The 14,190-nt window shown below is 37.9% G+C and overlaps 1 protein-coding gene across 1 annotated transcript in view; it reads left to right on the top strand.

Annotated features, from left to right (window-relative positions):
- The window catches only part of LOC136388158 (complement factor H-like), a 62,011-nt gene that overhangs the window by 32,379 nt on the left and 15,442 nt on the right, over positions 1 to 14,190 (top strand). Inside the window, 2 exon segments of the mRNA XM_066360135.1 lie at positions 30 to 206; positions 927 to 1,100. Of these exon segments, the coding sequence (XP_066216232.1) occupies positions 30 to 206; positions 927 to 1,100 (351 nt within the window).

Here is a 14,190-nt window from a genome sequence, read left to right as displayed (position 1 = left end):
ACAAGGATATATTTTTTAGTCCCTTTCAGAAGCGTTTTGTTCTGAGCCACCCAGCTTTGATGACGCCGTGCTCCAACAAGCGAAGAAGAAATCGTATGCTTCAGGAGAGCAAGTAACTTACACATGTCCACAATATTACCAGATGGATGGGTCCAATTATGTCCAGTGTGTGAACGGCAAATGGATAGGAACATTAACTTGCAGAGGTATTTTGATAAAATTTTATTTTATTGTATTGTATTTTATTTTAAAGAGAGTGAGACAGGAAGGGACGGAGCAGGGAGGAGAGAGATGAGAAGCATCAACTCCTAAGTTGCGTCACTTTCATTGTTCATAGATTGCTTTCTCATATATGCCTTGGCCACGGGGTTCCAGCCAAGCCAGTGACCCCTTGCTAAAGCCATCAACCTGAGCTTCAATCAGAGGCTTTGGGGTTCAAGCCAGGGACCATGGGGTCATGTCTATGATCAAAAACTCTAGCTGGTGAACCTGCACTCAACCTGGCCACATTAAAGCCAGCGACCTTGGGTTTTCAAACCTTGTTCCTCAGCATCCAGGATGAAGCTCTATGCACTGCACCACAGCCCTATCAGGGGAATTATAGAATTTATAATATTTATTTTCCTAAACTCACATGGAAATGTACAGAAAAACTATCATTTTCATAAGCCTAAAATTTTCTATTAATCTTCAAAAAAAAAAAACAAGAAGAAATTTAAGGTATAGAAGAAGCTTAGCTCTTAGGAATATAGTATTGCTTTACCTTCTTTTTTCTATCTTACATAAATATGTATAAAAATTTTCAATCTTCATGACAGATTAACAGTTGATTTTAAATCCTAGAAGTCCATTGGAATCCTATCTGTTGATATGAGTTCCAAACAATTGTTACATTAGAGATTTTTTGTTTGTTTGTTTTTATTCAGATGTGTCCTGTGGGAGTCCCCCCACAGTGGAAAATGCCATTATACAAAATGAGAAGCCTAGGTATGTGTCTGGTGAGACAGTATATTATGAATGCACCAAGTCTTTGGACCGATATGGGGAAGCAGAAGTGACATGTTTTAATGGGAACTGGTCAAAACCACCGGAGTGCAGAGGTAAAGTTTCTTATTTTCCCCCACGACCACCGCCATGGAATAGATACATTCAAGACACCTTAGGTACATTTGACAGCCCAATTTTAGAGAATATATTAGGGACAAAATATGTTGACATAAACACATAATGAAGTAGTTCCTATTGAATGAAATTTGTTTTTGGCTTCTTTGGTTTTTTTAGAGAGAGAAAGAGAGAGACAGACAAGGCCAGACAGGAAGGGAGAGAGATGTGAAGCATCAATTCTTTGTTGCAGCTTCTTAGTTGTTCATTGAATGCTTTCTCATATGTGCCTTGACCAGGGGTTGGAGGGAGGCAGCAGCTGAGACAATGACCCCTTGCTCAAGCTAGTGACACTTTGCTCAAGCCATCGACCTTAGGCTTCAAGCCAGTAGCCTTTGGGCTCAATTCAGCCACCATGGGGTCATGTCTATGATTTCACACTGAAACTGGTGACCCCGCACTCAAGCCAGATGAAGCCATGCTCAAGGTGGCAACCTCAGGGTTTTGAACCTGGGTCCTCAGCATCCCAGGTCAACACTATACCTCCTGCACCAGCACCTGGTCAGGCTGGAATGAAATTTTTTAATGCAAATGAAATGATGGTGCTTAAAGTTCAATTCTTCTTGTGGGCTAAATATTGATAAGTAATATGGCCACATGCGTTTTATGGAAGATTTAAGGACATTAGAATAAAAATTGAAACCATAGAAAAGTCTGTCCTAAGCAGGAAGCCACTGAGTGTTTCCTGAGGAATAGATGCATTCAAGACACCTTAGGTACATTTGACAGCCCTGTGGCATTCTGCTTGGAGACTAGGCAGTTGGAGTGTGATCAGAGGACAGGATAAAATCTGGGCTTCTTCAGAATGCAGATTATATTTGACGACAGGGCACCAGCTGAGTTCATCCTGGGCATTAGTGTATAGACACATTTTAAAGACATCTGAGAACCCGGTCATGAGACACCACAGTATTTAGGGTTCACGAAGGAAGGGAGCCAATGAAGAATGTATATTAACCACTGCAAATTTTTTCAAATATTAATAATTTTAGGCTTGGTAGATAGATACTTTAAATCTTTTCCTTGGAGTCATCCAATGCTTTCAGGTTTGAAGTGACTTTCCTGCAGGCAGCATAGAACTGGGCCATTTTATGTGTCCACCATGCATTTTCAGACTTTTAGCTGGTGTAGTTCAGCCATTTACATTTAAAGTCATCATTGATATATTACAGGCTCAGACAGCCATTTTATCATTTGTTGTGTGTGTCCTTCCTCTGTTTCTCATTCCTGCTTGCCTTTATTTCTTGTTTCCCTGTGGTTTCATTTTCTTTATCTCTTTTTTTTGAACATTTTAAAACAACTCTTTTTATATATCCATATTGTTTATCAGTGTATCTTTGTATATTTTTATTAGTGCTTGCTTGAGCTATTAAAATATACTTATAGACAGCCTACCACTTCCGACTAAAATTGTACTATGATCACTTCAGGTGAAAGGTGTAAACCTTACTTCCAATTAGGTACACCATTTATAAACCTGAAGGTCTGAGGTATTTTCTCTACATATAACAAGCACCATATCAAATGATATGATTTTGCTCAAACATCCACCATAATTTAACATGCTCATTGAAAAAAGTGGTCCTCTAGTATTTACCAGTATTTCTATCAATCCCATTGGCTTTTCTTTCTTCCTAACATCTCCACACGTCTGCTATCTTTCCTTTCTAATTGAAGATTGCTTTAGCGCTTCATTAAGATTAGGTCTGCTGGAGAAAATTCTCTTTATTTTTCTTAAGCTGAGAATATCTTTATTTATTATATTAAATTTAATACAGTGACATTGATAAATCAGGGTACATATGTTGAGAGAAACCATCTCCAGATTTTTTTGACATTTGATTATGCTGTAAACCCCTTACCCAAAGTCAAATTGTCTTCCGTCACCTTCTATCTGGTTTTCTTTGTGCCGCTACCCTCCCCCACCCCCTCTCTCTCCTCCCTTGCCCCATATCCCCCACCCCACATTCGTTACTATCACATTCTTGTCCATGTCTCTGAGTCTCATTTTTATGTCCCATCTATGCCTGGGTTCATAGTTCTTAGTTTTGTTTTGTTTTTTAATAATTTTATTTTTTTAATGGGGCAACATCAATAAATCAGGATACATATATTCAAAGATAACAAGTCCAGGTTATCTTGTCGTTCAATTATGTTGCATACCCATCACCCAAAATTAGATTGTCCTCTGTCACCTTCTATCTAGTTTTCTTTGTGCCCCTCCCCCTCCCCCTTTCCCTCTCCCTTTGTCCCCTCCCCCCGTAACCACCACACTCTTATCAATGTCTCTTAGTTTCACTTTTATGTCCCCCCTACGTATGGAATAATGCAGTTCCTGGTTTTTTCTGATTTACTTATTTCACTTCGTATAATGTTATCAAGATCCCACCATTTTGCTGTAAATGATCCGATGTCATCATTTCTTATGGCTGAGTAGTATTCCATAGTGTATATGTGCCACATCTTCTTTATCCAGTCATCTATTGACGGGCTTTTTGGTTGTTTCCATGTCCTGGCCACTGTGAACAATGCTGCAATGAACATGGGGCTGCATGTGTCTTTACGTATCAATGTTTCTGAGTTTTTGGGGTATATACCCAGTAGAGGGATTGCTGGGTCAGTTCTATTTTCAGTTTTTTTGAGGAACCACCAGTTTTTTCTGATTTACTTATTTCACTCCGTATAATGTTATCAAGGTCCATCCATGTTATTGTAAATGATCCGATGTCATCATTTATTATGGCTGAGTAGTATTCCATAGTATATATATACCAAAGCTTTTTAATCCACTCGTCCTCTGATGGACACTTGGGCTGTTTCCAGATTTTCACTATTGTGCACAATGCTGCCATAAACATGGGGGTGCATTTCTCCTTTTGGAGCAGGTCTATGGTGTTCTTAGGGTATATTCCTAAAAGTGGGATAGCTGGGTCAAAAGGCAGTTCGATTTTCAATTTTTTGAGGAATGTCCATACTGTTTTCCACAGAGGCTGCACCAGTCTGCATTCCCACCAGCAGTGCAGGAGGGTTCCCTTTTCTCCACAGCCTCGCCAGCACTTATTCTGTGTTGTTTTGTTGATGAGCGCCATTCTGACTGGTGTGAGGTGATATCTCATTCTGGTTTTAATTTGCATTTCTCTAATGATTAATGATATCGATTATTATTTCATATACCTATTTGCCATCTGTATGTCCTCTTTGGAGAAGTGTCTATTCATTTCTTTTGCCCACTTTTTGATTGGATAGTTTTTCTTCCTGGTTTTGAGATTTACAAGTTCTTTATAAATTTCGGTTATTAACCCCTTATCAGATGTATTGTCAAATATGTTCCATTGTGTAGTTTGTCTTTTTATTCTGTTCTTATTCTTTAGCTGTGCAAAAGCTTTTTAGTTTGATATACTCCTATTTCTTTATCCTGTCTTTTATTTCACTTCCCCGTGGAGATAAATCAGCAAATATGATATATTGCTCCGAGAGATTACTGCCTATGTTTTCTTCTAAGATGCTTATGGTTTCATGGCTTACATAGAAATCTTTCATCCATTTTGAGTTTATTTTTGTGAATGGTATAAGTTGGTGCTGTAGTTTCATTTTTTTGTAGGTAGATGTCCAATATTCCCAACACCAATTATTAAAGAGGCTCTCTTTATCCACTTTATACTCTTATCTCCTTTGTCAAATATCAATTGTCCATAGAGTTGTGGGTTTATTTCTGTGTTCTCTGTTCTGTTCCATTGATCTATATGTTGGTTCTTATGCCAATACCAGGCTGTTTTGAGTACAATGGCCTTGAAGTATAACTTGATATCAGGAAGTGTGATTCCTCCCACTTTATTCTTCTTTCTTAAGATTGCTGAGGCTATTCGTGTTCTTTTTGGATCCATATAAATTTTTGGAATATGTGTTCTATATCTATGAAGTATGTCATTGGTATTTTAATTGGTATTGCATTGAATTTATAAATTGCTTTGGGTAATATATATATATTTTAATGATGTGTATTCTTCCTAACCATGAGCACGGTATATGCTTCCACTTGTTTGTATCTTCCTTGATTTCTTTTATCAATGTTTTATAATTTTCTGAGTACAAGTCTTTAGTCTTCTTGGTTAAATTTACTCCTGGGTACTTTATTATTTTGGTTGTAATAATGAAGGGGATTGTTTCCTTAATTTCTCTTTCTGACTGTTCATTGTTGGTGTATAAAAATGCCTCTGATTGCTGAGTATTAATTTTATATCCTGCCACTTTGCTGAATACATTTATCAGGTCCAGTAGTTTTTTAAATGAGACTTTAGGGTTTTCTATATGCAATATCATATCATCTGCAAATAATGATAGTTTTACTTCTTCTTTTCCAACTTGAATGCCTGTTATTTCTTTTTGTTGTCTGATTGCTGTGGCTAGGACATCCAGAACTATGTTGAATAAGAGTGTTGAAAGGGGGCACTCCTGCCTTGTTCCTGATCTTAATGGGATTGCTTTTAAATTTTGCCCATTGAGTATGATGTTGGCAGTGGGTTTGTCATAGATGGATTTTATCATGTTGAGGTATGTTGTTAGAGTCCCACTTTGCTGCGAGTTTTGATCATGAATGGGTGCTGGATTTTATCAAATGCTTTTTCTGCATCTATTGAAATTATCATGTGGTTTTTCTCCTTTCTTTTTTTTATGTGATGAATCACATTGATTGATTTGCAAATATTGTACCAGCCTTGCCTCCCAAGAATAAATCCCACTTGATCATGGTGTATGATTTTTTCCATATATTGTTGGATTTGGTTTGCTAATATTTCGTTGAGGATTTTAGCATCTGTATTCATTAGGGATATTGACCTATAATTTTCTTTTTTGTTGTTGTTGTCTTTGCCTGGTTTTGGAATCAGAATTATGCTGGCCTCATAAAAGGAGCTTGGAAGTCTGCCTTCCTCTTGAATTTTTTGAAATAGCTTGAGAAGGATAAGAGTTAGTGCTTCTTTAAATATTTGGTAAAATTCACTTGTGAAGCCATCAGGCCCCAGACTTTTCTTCGTTGGGAGTTTTTTGATAACTGTTTCGATCTCATTTGGTGTAATCGGTCTGTTTAGGTTTTCTGATTCTTCCGGATTGCTTTTTGGAATATTGTATGTTTCAAGGAATTTGTCCATTTCATCTAGGTTGTCTAGTTTTTTGGCATATAGTTCTTCATAGTATTTTCTTACAATATTTTGTATTTCTGTTGTGTCAGATGTTATTTCTCCACTCTCATTTCTAATTTTATTTGAGTCCTTTCTCTTTTTTTCTTGGTGAGTCTCATTAAAGGTTCATCGATCTTGTTTACCTTTTCAAAGAACCAGCTCCTAGTTTCATTGATCCTCTGTATTGTTTCTTTAGCCTCTATGTCATTTATTTCTGCTCTGATCTTTATTATTTTCTTCCTTCTACTACATTTGGGTTTTACTTGCTGTTCTTTTTCTAGCTCTTTTAGATGCAAGGTTAAGTTGTTTATTTGAGCTTTTTCTAGCTTCTTAAAGTGTGCCTGTAGTGCTATGAACTTCCCTCTTAGCTTTTGCTGTGTCCCATAAATTTTGAGTTATTGTATACTCATTGTCACTCATTTCTAGAAATTTTTTTTATTTCTTCTTTGATCTCATAGTTAATCCACTCATTGTTTAACAACCTGCTATTTAGTTTTTATGTGTTTGAGTATTTTTGAGCTTTTCTGTTGTGGTTGATTTCTAGTTTCATGCCATTGTGATCAGAGAAAGTGCTCGATATGATTTCAATCTTCTTAAATTTGTTGAGACCACTTTTGTGCCCTAACATGTGGTCTATCCTAGAGAATGTACCATGAGCACTTGAAAAGAATGTATATTCTGCTGCTTTAGGGTGAAAGGTTCTTAAGTTATCTATTAAATTGAATTGATCTAGTGTATCCTTTAAGTCTGCTGTTTCTTTGTTAATTTTCTTTCTTGAGGATCTATCTAATGATGTTAGTGGGGTATTGAAATCCCCTACTATTATAGTATTGCTGTTGATCTTGCCCTTTATAATCATCAAAGTCTGCTTTATATATTTAGGTGCTCCTATATTAGGTGCATAGATATTTATAATAGTTCTATCTTCCTGTTGGATTACTCCCTTTATCATTATGTAGTGGCCTTCTTTATCTCTTGCTTTATCCGTTGTTTTAAAGTCCATTTTGTCTGATATAAGTAGTGGTACCCCAGCTTTTTTTTGTTGTTTTTATCTGCCTGAAATATTTTTTTCCATCCTTTTACTTTCAATGTATGTGCATCTTTTGTGTGTCTTTTGTAGACAGCATATGTACAGGTTCTGTTTTTTAATTACTTGCAGCTACCCTATGTCTTTTGATTGGCTAATTTAATCCATTTACATTTAAGGTTATTTTTGATGTAGTTGTGTATTTTTTTTATAAATAAATTTTTATTTTAATGGGATGACATCAATAAATTAGGGTACATATATTCAAAGAAAACATTTCCAGGTTATCTTGTCATTTAGTTCTGTTGCATACCCATCACCCAAAGAGAGATAGTTCTCCATCTCCCTCTATCCAGTTTTCTTTGTACCCCTCCCCCTCCCCCTCCCCCTCTCCCTCCTTCCCTCCCCCCACCCCCCGTAACCACCACACTCCTGTCCATGTCTCTTAGTCTCACTTTTATGTCCCACCAATGTATGGAATCCTGCAGTTCTTGTTTTTTTCTGATTTGCTTATTTCACTCTGCATAATGTTATCAAGATTCCACCATTCTGCTGTAAGTGAGCCGATGTCATCATTTCTTCTAGCTGACTAGTATACCGTGGTGTATATGTGCCCCATCTTCTTTATCCAGCCTTCTTTTTTTTTTTTTACAGTGATTAAAAGCCTTTAAGCAAACTCTTGGCCAATACAGCAAGAATCCATAAAAGAGTAGTGTCCTTAACATGTTCACTAAGTCCAAGTTGGCCCCATCACCATGCCAAATCCCTGAAAAATGCAACTCAAAAACAGTTCAGTCTGTTAGGAGCTATCACAGGGAGCAGGAGTCCAGGAAAAGTCCACATCTAGGAAAAGTCTGCATGGCACTGGAATTGTTGTCACCATTCTATACTTTGCAGCTCATGTCCAAGTCCCAATGACCGCTGCTTCTAGCTGGTAATGATTCAGGTAGACTGGAGAAGCCATTTGCAACATGCGTGGATATGGAGCTTCTGTTCCCCCTGCCTGGAGAGATGAGACCAGGTAGCTTTTCCCTGGAGCTCTGCAACTGTGGCATGGTAAAGAGAACCTTGGGATACATTAAGCTGGGTGGCAAAGGTAGATTCATAATAGAAGTTGGCAAAAGGGGGAAAGAGAGCTCTAAATTAGGAGTAGGTCCCAGCCTGAACTATGAGTGGGGCATTGAGGTAGGAGGGATAAAGGAAACACTATATATTAAGCAAAGCAGCAGAAAATATGATTATCAACACCCACAACAGAGATCTTTGAGGGAAGAATAAAAAACCTGACTATTCAGGTAAAACATAGTTAAGTGGCCCTTGTGCAAATGAGATCAGTTTACCTGCTTCTTGGAAGAAATACCCTAGGCTCGTCCACAGTGTCATAGATGGGGCCAACGGCCCTGGGCACCTTCAGCCTTCAGTGGCAAACCCCAGCTTTCTGGGCAAGGTTAGGTCATAGGCGGCTGGAGCAGGGCTGGAAGAGACTGAACCCTCCCTTAGAGGAGCGAGGGGGAAGCCTACCTTCCAGTGTCCCTGTTTCCTCATAGCAGAGGCATGTAAGCCTGGCTCTGGTTGCAACCTTCCATTCCAATATTGAAGCACGACCCAGATGGCATCCTAGGAGACCCCTTTGGGGCGTTGGAACCTTTAAGGGCATATCCTAAAAGCTGGTAGTTCCCCTGATCTCTATTGGGCTTTTTCTGCCTCTAGGTATCTTAAAAGCTATGCTCAGAAGATCTCACTGAGGGGTTTGAGGATCCCCATCCACCTATATAAATCTTTTCCATATATCTGGAGCTATTTGGAAAAAGACAAAACAGTGTTATTAGCTGGATCTAATAAAGGAGGTAGTAGTTTGCAGGCGAAAAAGATTTGGTGTCTCCTGTTCATCAGCATTCAAAAGAAATGTAATTTTTTTTAAGTAAAAAGCATGATATGGTAGACCCGTAGGAGTTCCAGGATATGACTACCCGCTTTAAAAATTTTTTTAAATTGACCTTAAAATGTTTGCTGAGTACACTTTAATAATACCTTAACTTTAAAGATTGTAAGCATGACAAAATACAGTAAATGCTTTTGCTCCATATGCAGGAGCATTTTCAATTAAGCCAGTTTAGGAAATCCAATAATAGAACAATGCATACAGACCATGAGCTAGAACATGCTTAGCAGCCTCTCCTGTTCTGACAGAGGTTACTATAAATCCAGAATATGTATCCACTGTAGTGTGGACATACGACTGTTTGCCAAATGAAGGTATATGAGTAACATCCATCTGCCAAAGTTGTCCAGGTAGGGGTCCTTGAGGGTTAACTCCAAATGAGGGGGCAGTATAGGACCCCTTGGACAGGATTTCCCAATCTGCCGTGCTGCTTCCTGAGAAAGTTGAAACTGTTTACACCAGGCTGCAGTGTTCTGGTGACGAATAGTATGAGACTGACTTGCTCGGTCTGTCATGGTTGCTCCATATAATTTTCTTTTGGGTAGCTTGATCAACAAGGGCATTCCTAGGCCCTGGCCAGTTGGCTCAGTGGTAGAGCATTGGCCTGGTGTGCAGGATTCCCGGGTTCGATTCCTGGCCAGAGCACACAGAAGAAGCGCCCATCCACTTCTCCACCCCTACCCCTCTCCCTCCTCTCCGTCTCTCTCCTCCTCTCCCGCAGCCAAGGCTCCACCAGAGCAAAGCCACCCCGGGCACTAAGGATGGCCCCATGGCCTCTGCCTCAGTCGCTAGAATGGCTCTGGTTGCAACAGAGCAATACCCCAGATGGGCAGAGCATTCCCCCTGGTAGGCATGCCAGGTGGATCCCGGTCAGGCGCATGCAGGAGTCTGTCTGACTGCCTCCCCATTTCCATCTTCAGCAAAATTCAAAAAATAAATAAATAAAAGAAAATATACAACAACAACAAAAAGAAAAGAGTAAAAAAAAAGGGGGGCATTCCCTTGTGTTAAAGATCCAGGGTGCATGGAGTGAGCTTGAGTATGTCCTATGAAACATGGAGCTCTATGTTGACATATAAGTCTTTGAAGAAGGAGGAACTGCTGAAATAGTTCATCAGCATTTGTCCATAAGACAGAAGTCTTTATAGTGAAAACACCATAAGTAAATATTTGCTGTCTGTCTATAGATTAAAGGGGGAATATGGCAAATGCTGAAAAGCCATGATCTTTATGCCCCTCCCCTCCCCCATCCTCCTCCTTCTCCTCCCCCCACCCTGTAACCCCAACATTGTGGTCCATGTCTCTGATTCTCATCTTTATATCCCACCTATGTATGGAATCATATAGTTCTTAGTTTTTTCTGATTTACTTCTTTTGCTCAGTATAATGTTATCAAGGCCCATCCATGTTGTTGTAAAAGATCCTATGTCATCATTTCTTATGGTTGAGTAGTATTCCATAGTATATATATACCAAAGCTTTTTAATCCACTCATCCTCTGATGGACACGTGGGCTGTTTCCAGATCTTTGCTATTGTGAACAATGCTGCCATAAACATGGGGGTGCATTTCTTCTTTTCAAACAGTGCTATGGTGATCTTGGGGTATATTCCTAAAAGTGGGATAACTGGATTAAAAGGTAGTTCGATTTTTAATTTCTTGAGGAATCTCCATACTGTTTTCCACAGTGGCTGCACCAGTCTGCATTCCCACCAGCAGTGCAGGAGGGTTCCATTTTCTCCACGTCCTCGCCAGCACTTATTCTGTGTTGTTTTGTTGATGAGCGCCATTCTGACTGGTGTGAGGTGATATCTCATTTTGGTTTTAATTTGCATTTCTCTAATCATTAGTGATGTTGAATATTTTTTCATATGCCTATTGGCCATCTGTGTGTCCTCTTTGGAGAAGTGTCTATTCATTTCTTTTGCCCATTTTTTGATTGGATTGTTTGTCTTCCTGGTATTAAGTTTTACAAGTTCTTTATAAATTTTGGTTATTAACCCCTTTTCAGATGCAATGTCAAATATATTCTCCCATTGTGTAGTTTGTCTTTTTATTCTGTTCTTATTGTCTTTAGCTGTGCAGAAGCTTTTTAGTTTGATAAAGTCCCATTTGTTTATCCTGTCTTTTATTTCACTTGCCTGTGGAGACAAATCAGCAAATATATTGCTGCGAGAGATGTCAGAGAGCTTACTGCCTATGTTTTCTTCTAAGATGCTTATGGTTTCACGGCTTACATTTAAGTCTTTTATCCATTTTGAGTTTATTTTTGTGAGTGGTGTAAGTTGGTGATCTAGTTTCATTTTTTTGCAGGTAGCTGTCCAATTTTCCCAACACCATTTGTTGAAGAGGCTGTCTTTACTTCATTGTATTTCCTTACCTCCTTTGTCAAATATCAGTTGTCCAAAGAGCTGTGGGTTTATTTCTGTGTTCTCTGTTCTGTTCCATTAATCTACATGCCTGTTTTTATGCCAGTACCATGCTGTTTTGAGTACAATGGCCTTATAATATAACTTGATATCCGGAAGTGTGATCCCTCCTGCTTTATTCTTCCTTTTCAAGATTGCTGAGGCAATTTGTGTTCTCTTTTGGTTCCATATAAATTTTTGGAATATGTGTTCTATATCTTTGAAGTAAGTCATTGGTATTTTAATTGGTATTGCATTGAATTTATAAATTGCTTTGGGTAATATAGACATTTTAATGATGTTTATTCTTCCTAACTATGAGCATGGTATATGCCTCCACTTATTCGTATCTTCCCTGATTTCTTTTATCAATGTTTTATAATTTTCTGAGTACAAGTCTTTAATCTCCTTGGTTAGATTTATTCCTAGGTACTTTATTTTATTGGTTGCAATGGTAAAGGGGATTGATTCCTTGATTTCTCTTTCTGACAGTTCATTATTAGTGTATAAAATGCCTCTGATTTCTGAGTATTGATTTTATATCCTGCCACCTTGCTGAATTCATTTATCAGGTCGAGTAGTTTTTTGACTGAGACTTTAGGGTTTTCTACATATCATATCATCTGCAAATAATGATAGTTTTAATTCTTCTTTTCCAATTTGGATGCCTTTTCTTTCTTTTCCTTGTCTGATTGTTGTGGCTAGGACTTCCAGAACTATGTTGAATAAGAGTGGTGAAAGGGGGAACCCCTGCCTTGTTCCTGATCTTAAGGGTATTGCTTTTAATTTTTGCCCATTGAGTATGATGTTGGCTGTGGGTTTGTCATAGATGGCTTTTATCATGTTGAGGTATGTTCCCTGTATTCCCACTTTGCTGCGAGTTTTGATCATGAATGGGTGCTGGATTTTCTCAAATGCTTTTTCTGCATCTATTGAAATTATCATGTGGTTTTTCTCCTTTCTTTTGTTTATGTGATGAATCACATTGATAGATTTGCGAATATTGTACCAGCCTTGCCTCCCAAGAATAAATCCCACTTGATCATGGTGTATGATTTTTTTTCATATATTGCTGGATCCGGTTTGCTAATATTTCGTTGAGGATTTTTGCATCTAAGTTCATCAGGGATATTGACCTATAATTTTCTTTTTTTGTGTTGTCTTTGCCTGGTTTTGGAATCAGAATTATGCTCGCCTCATTAAAGGAGTTTGGAAGTCTTCCTTCCTCTTGAATTTTTTGAAATAGCTTGAGAAGGATAGGAGTTAGTTCTTCTTTGAATATTTGGTAGAATTCACTTGTGAAGCCATCAGGCCCAGGACTTTTCTTTTTTGGGAGTTTTTTGATAGCTGTTTCAATCTTATTTGTTGTAATTGGTCTGTTTAGGTTTTCTGATTCTTCCAGATTGATTTTTGGAAGATTATATGATTCAAGGATTTTGTCCATTTCATCTAGGTTGTCTGGTTTTTTGGCGTACAGTTCTTCATAGTATTTTCTTACAATATTTTGTATTTCTGTTCTGTCAGTTGTTATTTCTCCACTCTCATTTCTAATTTTATTTATTTGAGTCCTCTCTTTTTTTTTCTTGGTGAGTCTCGTTAAAGGTTCATCGATCTTGTTTACCTTTTCAAAGATCCAGCTCCTGGTTTCATTGATCCTCTGTATTGTTTCTTTAGCCTCTATGTCATTTATTTCTGCTCTGATCTTTATTATTTCCTTCCTTCTACTAGCTCTGGGCTTTACTTGCTGTTCTTTTTCTAGTTCTTTTAGATGCAGGGTTAAGTTGTTTATTTGAGCTTTTTCTAGCTTCTTGAGGTATGCCTGTAATGCTATAAACTTCCCTCTCAAGACTGCTTTTGCTGTGTCCCATAAATTTTGAGTTGATGTATGCTCATTATCGTTTGTTTCTAGGAATTTTTTAATTTCTTCTTTGATCTCAGTGTTAACTCATTCATTATTTAATAACATGCTATTTAGTTTCCAAGTGTTTAAATGTTTTTCAATTTTTCTATTGTGGTTGATTTCTAGTTTAATGCCATTGTGATCAGAGAAAGTGCTTGATATAATTTCAATCTTCTTAAATTTGTTGAGACCGCTTTTGTGCCCTAACATGTGGTCTATTCTAGAGAATGTACCATGAGCGCTTGAAAAGAATGTATATTCTGCTGTTTTAAGGTGAAAGGTTCTGAAGATATCTATTAAATCGAGTTGATCTAACATGTCCTTTAAGTCTGCTGTTTCTTTGTTAATTTTCTTTCTTGAGGATCTATCTAATGATGTTAATGGGGTATTGAAATCCCCTATTATTATAGTATTGCTGTTGATCTCGCCCTTTAAGCCCTTAAAAGTCTGCTTTATATATTTTGGTGCTCCTATATTAGGTGCATAGATATTTATAATGGTTATATCTTCCTTTTGGATTGCTCCCTTTATCATTATGTAGTGACCTTCTTTATCTCTAACTATGGTCTTTGTTT

This window comes from Saccopteryx leptura, chromosome 1 (assembly GCF_036850995.1).
Source record: "Saccopteryx leptura isolate mSacLep1 chromosome 1, mSacLep1_pri_phased_curated, whole genome shotgun sequence".
NCBI lineage: Eukaryota > Metazoa > Chordata > Mammalia > Chiroptera > Emballonuridae > Saccopteryx > Saccopteryx leptura.
This window is presented reverse-complemented; position numbering and strand designations above follow the sequence as displayed.